We start from the raw sequence: 12,157 nt of genomic DNA on the forward strand, positions 1-12,157 counted from the left end.
AAGGTTATTTAGAAGTATAAGTCGGTGGATGGATACAAAAAAAAAATCCTAGACTCTGAACATCCCCGGGAGTTCGGTCAAATTCATCATCAAGAAATTGGAGGAGTATGGCACATGTGTAAATCTGCCTAGAGGCCAGGAAAGAACATTCTCAGTTTTACTCAGCAACTTCTCCTATTTTAGTATGGGCTGTCAGTGCCACAAGGGTCAGTTCTCGGTCCACTGTTATTCAGCCTTTAAATGCTCCCACCTGGTTTAGTCGTTCAGAAACACATCTCCTACCATTCATATGCCGATGATACACAGCTTTATGTTTCACATTCTCCTGGTAATCTTAAGCCCATAAATCACTTGGTCAAATGCACTGATGAAATAAACCACTGGATGTCCCAGAATTTCCTCTGCTTAACACAGATAAGAGGCCAGTCAGATTTCAGGGGGCCCTTGTTGGCCTTGGCAACCACTGGAACCGGTCCTGGAATGCTATTGGTGCTGCTATTTGCTTAATCAAGCAGGCCATTATAAATCAAGATATCGTTATAATTTTGGTTGCCAATTTGTTTACCATTTACAGTATAATCTTAGTTAAGTCACAAATTTAAACAAGCAGATCATTAAATTCTTCTTGTCAAAATGTTTGTTTACAGAATTAGCATGCTAGCAACTCGTGCTACCTAGTACCACCTTGTGCTGAAACTATGTACAGTGAGCAAGTTAGAAATCATGCATTTATTATCATTACATACTTAAACTTTCAACATCATATAACCATCATTACCAAAACAGCCTTCTACCACTTAAAAAAAACCTTTCCAAACTTAGATCCTTCATGTCTAGATCTGATTCAGAAAAACTGGTCCATGCATTCACATCCAACAGATTAGATTACTGTAACTTTCCCTATGCTGGATTTACAAAAAAGACAATAAATCCCTTTCAACTCATCCAAAACGCATCACACCCATTCTGAAAAATCTTCACTGGCTCCCTGTGAAATACAGAATTGATTTTAAAGTACTACTTCTTGTTTATAAATCGCTGAATGGTATGGCATCCCAATACATTTCTGACCTACTCACTCACTATCATCCAACCTTAAAGACAAAGTGAAGCTGTAGTAACTTTAAGTTTTGGGTTGTGATATCAATGCTAGCTGACTCAAACTGAAGTGCTTTCAGGACAGTGGGGGTTTCCAATTAAGTTCACTTGTTAATAACAAATAATATAAACTTGATTCATTTGTGTTTGACACGCACACACAAATAACCACAAAGAGTACCTGATTTGTACAAAGATGGTCAGCTCAGGCGGGTTCATTCTACAGTTGGTCTGGGCTCTGGTGGAGAGGTCAAAAGAGGAACGGTCGGGATCGGGGGGTGTGTTGAAAAATATTGAAATCTGAGGAGATGGAGAAAAATACAACTCAAACTCACAACAAAGCAATCTTGAATCATCAGATGCTCTACTGGAGCCTGAAAAGCTCAAATTGGACGTTTCTATCACCAAAGCACAAAGGATAACATTTTGTTTACTTCATTAAGTTCATTCACAAAAAAACACTCTTAGTGAAACCTTTTTTTGTTACACTTCCATCACACCTGTCCATGTTTCTTTTTAAGGTCTTTTTTTTACCTGTACCAGCACACAGCCCTTTCCCTCTGCCTTCACTGTGAACTTTCCAGGCACATCCCTCAGTGCTTTGTCCTGGTAGAGCAGCCTGTTGGTCTCATCCACTGTGAACTTGTTCTTGTTCCCTTTTGCGGATGTCACTGTCACTAAGACTGTGCCTTTCCCACTGTAGGTGGCAGAGCCATACTTAGCCAATGCCTGGAGGGCCACCACAGTGTCCTGAAGAGCAGAGAGGGGAAAAGTGTTACTAACAGTGTTAGCTTATGTCACATTTAGAAAAAAAACCTGTAAGATTCAGCAACTTAAAAACTAGCTTCCCTATCTATACGCCGTCTTTCTGTCTGAATCTCTTTCTACTGTTTTCCTGCATCTCCCTCCTTTGTCTGGATCTCCTCTCTTTCTTTTATCTGCACCACATTGTGATTTAAATTTCCAAAATCTGTCAGCCATGGTGGCCTATGGATAGATGAAAGTATCATTATACACAAAATTGTACCAGAAAACAGTAAATTTAACACATAAGCCTGTCATACAACAAACCTACAGATATCTTTTTATCAGTTTACAGGGACTTGAAAGAACTGATGTGTTTCAGCAAAAAATATTGCTAGCACATGTCATTAAAACATCTTTTGTCTTGCTTACTGAGACCCCACACCCACCAACACACTGATTAGCCAACTTTATATTGGTTCTCTGTGTCTGCTCTACCTGTGTGGAGGAGAAGCCGCCCCTTGGGTTCTGCTGCTTAACAAGCCAGCGAATGATTAAAGAGGCATAGCCAAGATTGAATTTTCCCTCAGGGGGACCAGTGAGCACAGCCATCAGAAAGTAAGAAGTCATCTCAACCTCCAAAGCATCTGGACGCTTGTGGGAAGCCCCATCTCTATGTAAGTGAATGGAGCCAGCTGAAGGACAGAACAAAAGTCCTATGAGTTTGGCAGAAACTAACTCTGAATACTTCAGTTAGAAGTAAAGTTAAAAGAGGAAGAGGACACAATGATGCATGTACATTGCTGACTATTATGCATATTAAAGCTCTGTATGTAAGACAACACCAGTCTGTCATTAGGCACAACAGGGGTCTTTACACTCTTATACAGGTAAGCAAATCATTTTGGGGCTGATACAGAATGACTGAATATCTTTGCCTACTTCTGGCTGAAAACCAAAACATCTCAATGTGCCAAACAAGCATTGTGCCTGCTCTACATAATGATGGAGTTGCTACACTGTGCAGGAGGCATAACTGATTTATAGACAAAAAATTGCATTATTTAATATTTCCATCATGCAGTGGTTCAGTGTTTGACAGAGAGAGGAGCTGATAACTTGATAGGTAGCTTAAACCTGTGGCTCTTCTCAGTGGCAAGCCTTATAAGAAATTAAACTAAACTGCAGTTGGCCTACCCTGGAATTGTTGAAAATCTCCATCAGCTGCTGAGTAGCTTAGCCTCGTCATGTTAGCTGCTGTTGCTGCTGTACACTAATCCTCCTCAGTCTTGGACAGAGTGGTAAAAACGCTTAAACCTTGTAGTGAGTCCCGTTAGTTAAAAATATTAATCCAATGTTAACATCAGTGAGGTAATGCTGGTTATGACTTTATGTTTTAACCATTTTTCAGAAATCCATCTGTCAGCCATTATTAGCAAACATGATGCATGTTAAACATTTATTTATCAGTCCATTTATGACAAAAACTGTTGGTTTCTATGTCAACTCTTGGCTTCAGGTGTTTTGGGAATGCAGTTCTCTTGCTTGGGTTTATCACATGCCACTACACGGCATATTAGCATCAAACCAAGTGATGGACAACATGACAGCCACTGAAGTATTCCGCTAAAATATCTCAATCCCCCTTGTGGCTTGCTGTGATATAGGGAATGATGTCACTGTTAGAGCCTAAAACTTACATAAATTCAAAGAAAATAAAAACTACTTCAACAAAGATATATTAATTACACCAATTAAAAAGTTCCTTTATTTTTATCAATAGTTCAGCCCCCAAAGTGCCAGTATAGGGAAAAACTGGCCCTTGGTCAAATGTAGTTGATGACCCCTGCTTTAGAGCATTCAAGGGGGATGGGGGATGGTTCAGACCTTTTTATGATCTGTTCAAATTTCACACAAAGAAAATTTGGATTTTCTGAATTTGAATAAATCTGTCCTTTTAAAGGAGAAATATCTACTTAATTAGCAGTCAAAGATAGATTTAAAACACGGGTTCAATTAAAAACATGTCGTCTCATTATTCTACCCTAAATACATGAATAACCTGGTAAATATAACTAATATTACTGATGAAGAGTGTGATTATTAAGGAGTATTAATAGCAGTATCAATATAAAAAAAAAAATCAATGACCCTTATCTGAAAAGTCTGTTATCCAATGAGGTTTGGTAACTCGACTACAACTCTGTCAGGGGGTAATTCACAAGTCATCAGTGTTTCACATATCCATTGCATGGGATATGTCTCACAACCATCAAGGAAACCGAGAATAAGTCTGTGTTTGAGTAGGGCAGAACCTTGGAAAAAATCTGGGAGGGTGAGCATTCTGTCTGTCACAGACTTTGCAATCAGAGCATCAAAACATATGACGTAGTGAGCACGAGCACGTCCACAGTGAACTGGCATCAGTAGCTGCTATTGTTGCTAACAATAACTAGTTGCTAACTAGTGGAGTCAGTTGGTAAAAAAAACTCATACTGAAACTTGCCAGGGTAAGTTCAAAAGAGTTAGTAAGCTTACAGTGTAATTCTTTGCTCTTCTTTTTAGTAGCTACACACATGGACTAAAATGTTGGTACGCTCCCATTAAATAAAGAAAAACCCACAATGGTCACTGAAATAACTTGAAACTGACAAAAATAATAATAAATGAAAATTTACAGAAAATTAACCAATGAAAATCAGACCTTGCTTTTGAATTGTAGTTCAGCAGAATTGTTTTATAAAACAAACCAATGAAACTGGCCTGGACAAAAAAGATGGTACTCTTAACTTAATATTTTGTTGAATAACATTTTGAGGCCATGACTGCAATTAACTCTCAATGAGGCTTCTGCTCCTGCCCCAAAGTATTTTGTCCCACTTCTTGTAAACAAACTGCTCCAGCTGTGTCAGGTTTAAAGGGTGCCATTCGGGTTCGATAGGATTTAGATCAGGGCTCATACAGTAGAAGGCCACTTCAGAACAGTCCAATGTTTTAATGTTTTGTTCTGAGCCATTCTTGGATGTTTTTACCTGGGTGTTTTGGGTCATTACCCTGTTGAAGGATCCATGACCTGCAACTGAGACCATCTTTCTGACACTGGGTAGCTCATTTCTCTCCAGAATACCTTGACAGTCTTGAGATTTCATTGTACCCTGCACAGATTCAAGACACCTTGTGCAAGGTGTAGCAAAGCAGCCCCAGAACATAACCAAGCCGCCTCCATGTTTCACAGCAGGTACATTGTTCATTTCTTTTTATGCTTCATTTTTGTGTCTGTGAACATACATTAGAGCTGATGTGACTTGCCATAAAGCTCCAGTTTTGTCTCATCTGTCCAAAGCACATTCTCCCAGAAGCTTTGTGGCTTGTCAATATGCATTCTTGCAAACTCCAGTCTGGCTTTTTTAGGATTTGCTTTCAAAAGTGGAGCCTTCCTCGGTAGTCTTCCATCAAGTCCACTTTGGCCTGAACAGGGACGAATAGTACGTTCTGACACTGATGCACCTTGACCTTGCAGTTCACCTCTAATCTCTTCGAAAATTGTTCTGGGCTCTTTGGCTACCATTCGTATCATCTAGCTCTTCAATTCTTCATCAATTTTCCTGTTGCAGTTGTTTACAGTCCCTAGGACAGCTGTCTCCTTAGCTTTCTGTGGTCCATGTTCAGTGTGGTACACACCATGATACCAAACAGCACAGTGAATACTTTTCACCCTTTGAATAGGCAGACTGACTGATTACAACTTTGAAGACACCTGTGATGCTACTTGCAGAATGCAGCTTAGTTTAACCTGTCTCTAAGGTCAAATTATTTTCAATCTTTTCAAGGAGTAACACCAATTTTGTCCAGGCCTATTCCAATTGTTTGTATTATAAAATGAGTCTGTTGAACCACAATTCAAAAGCAATGCCTAATTTTCATTGGTTAATTTTAGTATTTTTTAAATTTATTACTACTTTTGACTGTTTCAAATGTATTTTAGTGACCATTGCGGGTTTTTCTTTTTTTAATGAAGGGGTACCATCAATTTTGACCACATCCGTACATCTGAGCTTATTACCCCAGTGGCACCCATTGTATACCTGCTTGTAGTTCAACTAAATCATGCTGGTAACTATCGCAAATTCACGCTCAGGGCCAGTTGGGAGAAGATCAACAACATTTCTTGATTCTTTGCACTTCTTTAGTCCAGTTCTGACACAATCTGCCACCACAGCTAAATCCAATATGGTCACTACACTGGTTGCCATTATATACAGTTCTGTAGTACAACTAAACCCGAGCTTTGGGTACTGCCTTGTTCTACCCAAGTGATGCTAACTGGTCCACTTGTTTACAAGCAGGCACAGTTTTTGCAAGATGAATGTGCCTGATGACATACTTAGAATCTGGCCTGTCCATCTACTTTCCAATTTTATCAGAGGGCCAACAGGTTATACTAATCCCTTGCAAGAAACGCTTTTAACAGACACTTCAGCTTCATTATATATCATACCTAAATTGTTTTGTTACTTCTTTGTAGATATACACTAATACAAACCATTCATCCCCAACATATATTTCTGAAATGCCCATGCATGTCACTAAACAGAATATTTTCAGAAGACAGATTTTTTTTAACAAATCCTATTTTTAGTTTTCTTTTTTAATTCATGAAGCTTGGTTAAAGCAGAGATTTGTTTGGGTAAGAGGAGATTGTGCAGATAATTTCAGTCTAACCGTCTTTATCTGCTTTTTTGTCCAGTTCTTCCAGGAGTTTCTTCCTCATTGTTTTATCTTTAGCCAACGAGAAGGCGTAGGCAAGCAGGGCAATGGTATACTGGTTGTTGACTTTGCCTTTCAGCGCATCTTTCAGACAGCGGAGACCATTACGCACAACTGGGTCCTAAAACAACACAGACAGAAATTGAAATAAGAGAATACACAGGGAAATGTGCAGACATCTCTCCCTGCTGGCCATCTAAGAGCAACAACAAATCACTTTTAGCAGGCTTCATTTGAAAGAGTTTGTTCCGTATAGAGAGACTGGAGTCTGGGGTGACATCCCACTCACCGTGGCATCATCATTCATCTCTAGCATAGCAGCAACAATGTAAGCTGTCAAGGTCACTTCGTCTTTGACTCCACCCTGGTGGGAAAGGACATCTGTTACACTTAGTAATGACATCAGTGCTTGGTTTATATAGGCGTAAGTATCTGTAAAATTTTGTGTTTGCTGTTTCCATTTATTTAACAGTTTATCAAGCACAAAAGTCTTCATGGTGCTGCAACATGTTAAATATTCACACTTGACTTGAATTTGAAACACGAACCACTTTTAAACAGCTTCTCGCTCTATGCCATAATCATGCCTGCAGCAATACTCTATTTGCCAAGTGATAAGTAGATTTGCTCCTTGGCATCAGAAGGAGCCACTTTAGATGGTTTGGACATGTGATCCCTTTGGAAATTTTCTGGGCATGTCCAAGTGGGAGGAGACTTCACAGTAAATCCAGAGCTCACTGAAGGGTTTATGTACTCCATCTAGACCTGAAAATTCCCCAGGCAAAGCTGGAAAATGTTGCTCGCAGGAGGGGTATTCTGACCCCAAAGATTTGGAATAAGACTGATAGATGAATGGATGAACTAGTGAAAGCATTTTGCATAAATCTCATCTCTAAAGCACAGATCTGAACACTGTTAATAGCCATTGCTGTTCAGACTGACTTTTGTTACTAAGGAAAATGGGATGATTCCTTACTTCATATTCCTTAAAATTTTGTAGCCCTTTTAATGAGTCACAAAAAGCTGAAACTTGAAAATAATTATCATGTCTTCCAGAAAGTCCACATTTGAAGTGGTGTCATTACCTTCATGCCATTATGGAAGAGTTTCCCCACAGATTTGAAACAACCATCAGAACCCTGTAGTCCAGAAAGCCACTTCCTTGCTTGGTCAATGACCTTTGGGCTCACAAAGATGTGCTCTTTTGCCTCGACAAAAGACTTAAGAACAAATGCAGTCAGCCTAAAAGGTTAAACACAAAAGATACAAGACAATTTTAGCCATGGGCGCTCATGTTTATGACACTCAAACATCCCTAACTCTGTCCACAACAAAACAATCACCCAAACATCCCATGAACGGGTAATGCATTCTCCTAACTCTGATGTAAGGCGACTGAGAGATACAGGCATGTTATCTTCCATTACAAATGCTGCTACACTTAAATTAATATTGACCCTTCTGAGTAAATTTAAAGCTACAGTATATTTGTTCATAATTGTTGTATCTACTTGTAACTTTCAGTTGTATTTCAATTGCTTTAGACAATCGAATGTCTGAAATTTGAACACTTGAGAGTCCGGATTCCTCCTCCACACACACTCCCACACACACTCACCACCTGCCAAACTGCCCAGCACCCTTTTAAACAGGAAATCCCCCGAGGCTCTAAGCTTTAAGCCCATTAAATGCAAATATAAATATTTTTTTCTGGCAGGTTTTTTCCACAAAGTAAATTATTAGGATGCTGGCTGGTGCCAAACACCTCCCACTGTGTCTGTGTGTCAGTTTTAATTCTCTCATTGAATCAAATTTGAGATTTTAGCTGGAAATGTTTACAAAAAGATTTAGACAAATGTTTGAAATGTTTCCTGAATGCTGATGCAACTTAATTAATCCATGAGCTCTATAACTATGAACATTTATATTACCAATACTGTTTTGACACTGTTATACAAAACTTTAACCTTAACTTCTAGTGATAGCTGTGTAAATTGAGTGTGCAGACTGTGGGTGGTTGTTTTGTCAACATCTTAAGCTTTCTTGGCTTTTTAAGCTCCACAAACAATGTTAAACAGTTTCATAAAAAGTTGGTTTTACTTTAAACCTATGTAAATAGTGTTAAAAATATAAGGGAAGCAAGATATTATCAGCATGATATCGGCGGATATAAACCTATCTGCTGGTATTTACAAACAATATTTTGGCTATAAAAATATGGCTATATCAGTCGTAAATATTGGCCATACAAACTGATAAGTTTTAGTCAGGACCAACATGCCTTTTTTTATTCATCATCCTTCTTTACATATACATTACAGCTTAAAAAGTTGGGATCACTTGGACATTTTCTTGGATTGCATGGAAACACTCATGAAATAAGTCTAAATAGAAAATACAGCAAATGAACTGGACAGGCTGACATTGTCAGAGTTAGAAATAATGATTTTCATGAAAATGATGAACTTTGCCTTCATACAAAAACACCCTTTTCAGTAGTTACAGCCGTGCAGACCGTAACATTCCAGCTGTCAGTTTTTCAAGGTAATCTGATGAGATTTCACCCCCATGCTGCCTGGAGAATTTCCCACAGGTTGAAATAGCTTGATGAAGTCTTCCTTTGTACCATGCGGTTAAGTTGCTCCCAAACAGCTCAAAAGGGTTTAGATCTGAAGACTGTGCTGGCCACTCCATTACAGTCAAAATTCTGGTTGACTGCTTATTCTTTTAATATTTTGTAGACATTTTGAGGATGTGTTTTGGGTCATTGTCCTGTTAAGGATGAAATTCTCGCCAAGCAAGTTCTGTCTACAGGGTATGGCATGACATTACATAATTTTGTAAAAGCTTTCCTTCCTCAAGGTCCCTTCTACTCTTTACAAATCTCCTATTCTACCACCTCCAAAGCACTCCAGACCTTTACTTTGCCTCCACTTTGCTTGACTTATGATTTTAAACACTGTTCTTGCACCCTTTCATTTGTTCTGCATCTCAATATTCTTCTGTTTGATCCAAAGACCTCAAACTTGGACTCATCCATGCACAACACCTTCTTCCAGTCTTCAAGTGCCCAGTGTTTTTGCTCCCTTATTAGTAAGATGTTTTTTAGCTGTGCAACATGATTAACTTGGATTAGCAGGAGATTGATGCAGACGACTGACAGTTGCTGATAACTGTTTGTGAATTGCATAAAAATGTTTTTCTTTGGACAGCAATGAAAATTGCAAGGGATCCCAAACTTTTAAATGGTACTGCATATATATTCACCTTACACCGGGAATCTCCTCTGCTGGCATTTTTCTTCCATTGCTTCCACTGTTTTTTAGCAATCACTTTGCATGCATAACTGACAGAACGTACCTACTGCATATTGGTCCAAACCCTTTTCCATGTGAGTTCATTTGTGTGTGTGTGTGTGTGTGTGAGTGTGTGTAATTATTCATGTCATCATCAAAAGTTAGCGTCCACATATTACAGTCAGTACATCAAAGAGTAAAAAGTACTGACCAGGTGTTTCCTGACTTATCTCTTTTTCCAAAGGCACTGAAGGAACCATCTTTATGCTTGTAATTAAGCTGCCTCCCATATCCTGAAACAAGAACATCAGCTATAGATAACTCGACATCTCTGCAGACAAACAGGTTACAGCTCTACTTCTTAACAGTTCAAGAGGTGTTGTCATTTCAGATCTCAGTGACATGTTCAAAAAACAGAAATACATTTCCCTCAAAACTTTTATCCCCATGTGAAATTAAACTTGAGAGGGCTATTGTTTATGTCTCTATGGCAATATATTATTATGTGTGATGAATTTTAATTGTGTTTGATATTAAAGCAACACATGATTTTTATCTGTGACAGTTGAATAAGCATTTTGAGGTTAAAAGTAAACTGCAGACTGTTTTCTCACTCCAAACAGTTTTTTTTTAATTCAAGAAGCTTTACTTATGACACATCAAAACCTATTTATTATCACAGAGGGAGCAGAACAACTCACCTGCCCTCAAGAAACGCAACCCTGTGGCCTTAATGGCTTCAGTCAGTTGATTTGTGCTCTTCAGGTAATTGAGAATGTAGATGTTGGGAGCCAACACTATCATATTTTGCTCCCCACAGCCATACGGCATCCTCAGAAGGTCACCCAAATTCTTCATGGCAGAACCCATCAAGTCACCTATAGGAGACACAGGGAAGACTCTAAATGCAGTCACTGCTAAAGGGTTCCCTGCTTCACTGAATGTGTTTTCCAAATCTCTACTGTTAAGACTATGTCTCTTACCTACAACAGAGACAACACCCCTGACTGATCCCTGCACAAAATCCTTTGGCAACACAGCGGACAATTCCTCCTGCATAGGATTGCCTGGAAATACAGACAGTAGAGAAACATTAATGACAATGTCAGCCAGTGCTCCAGCTAAAGTTAGGACACTGTGTAAAATGTGAATAAAATACAACAACAGATGCTGAGTTTAAATGCTCACCTGAAGGACAGAGGAGGGTGTTGGAACTGGCCATCTGTGGCATTCCCTCAGCCTGATGAAGAGAGAAAGAGAGAGTTGTATCAACTAGGACCACAGGATAAAGCCTAAAATGTATAGCATGATAATTCTTTTGTCCTTTGTGGTAATAGTATTATACTGCAGTATTACAAAACTGAAAGCAATAATGCATATGTAGGTGTTTCAACCACCCTTCTCTCTCTAAAACTAGCCTATAAAGGCATACTTAACTCATGTTAACTCATCTCATAAGTCTCTCTGTGTTCACTTCCTTGTAGCTTCACCTGAAATTTTAAGTTACATGTCTCTCCTGCTGAGGTGTGTCAAGCTTCTACTATCAGCATTGCATTTCCTGATGTGGACATTCACAATAAAAGCTATTAAAGAAAATAAAAGCTGTCAAGAAATAGGAATGGATAGGACAGAATGCAACACTTCATTGACCCCTTGAGGAAATTTGTCTTGAACGCCACGTGCTGCACACATTCAGCTCCCCTCACAATAATAATGTAGTAAATGCACATGAGCTTGTATAGCGCTTCTCTAGTGGTCTGACTACTCAAAGTGCTTTACACTGCAGGTAACACCTACCTTTCACACCCATTCACTCCACATTCATACACTGACAGCAGAGGCTGCTATGGAGAATTGGCCATCAGTATTAGATAACCCCGTTCAAATAGGTCCATACATGCTTATACACAGCTAATGCAGCATTGGGAGCCAGTTGGGGTCATGGGTCTTTCCCAAGGACACATTAACATGTGAGTGTAGGAGTTAAACATTACTTAAGTAAAAGTACTGGTCTATAGATCTGCTCAAGTAAAAGTAAAAAGTATTCATACTTTAACCCTTCAAGCCCTAAGCTACACCTAACCATCTTGTCTCATCTGGACTTATTTTCTTGTATTTCAAAAAAGTTATGGGACTATAAAGACAAAAGAAAAAACAAACTGAAATAAAACTCAAAGATTTTTCTGTGTGACACACGGTAAACATTAAGACTTTTTTTTGCACAAACCAATGCTAAGTGTAAGCACATGCAT

General features: G+C 38.9%; 1 protein-coding gene across 1 annotated transcript in view; it reads right to left on the reverse strand.

Moving 5' to 3' along the window:
• The window catches only part of LOC121522442 (alpha-2-macroglobulin-P-like), a 59,243-nt gene that overhangs the window by 14,131 nt on the left and 32,955 nt on the right, over positions 1–12,157 (reverse strand). The window contains exons 18-27 of the mRNA XM_041806847.1: positions 11,094–11,145; positions 10,889–10,972; positions 10,607–10,783; positions 10,117–10,198; positions 7,695–7,851; positions 6,899–6,973; positions 6,565–6,730; positions 2,341–2,537; positions 1,633–1,848; positions 1,280–1,398 (exon numbers count right to left, since the gene is read on the reverse strand). Coding sequence (XP_041662781.1) covers positions 1,280–1,398; positions 1,633–1,848; positions 2,341–2,537; positions 6,565–6,730; positions 6,899–6,973; positions 7,695–7,851; positions 10,117–10,198; positions 10,607–10,783; positions 10,889–10,972; positions 11,094–11,145 — 1,325 coding nt within the window. The remainder of the gene's footprint in view (positions 1–1,279; positions 1,399–1,632; positions 1,849–2,340; positions 2,538–6,564; positions 6,731–6,898; positions 6,974–7,694; positions 7,852–10,116; positions 10,199–10,606; positions 10,784–10,888; positions 10,973–11,093; positions 11,146–12,157) is intronic.

Source organism: Cheilinus undulatus, linkage group 2 (genome assembly GCF_018320785.1).
Source record: "Cheilinus undulatus linkage group 2, ASM1832078v1, whole genome shotgun sequence".
Taxonomy (NCBI): domain Eukaryota; kingdom Metazoa; phylum Chordata; class Actinopteri; order Labriformes; family Labridae; genus Cheilinus; species Cheilinus undulatus.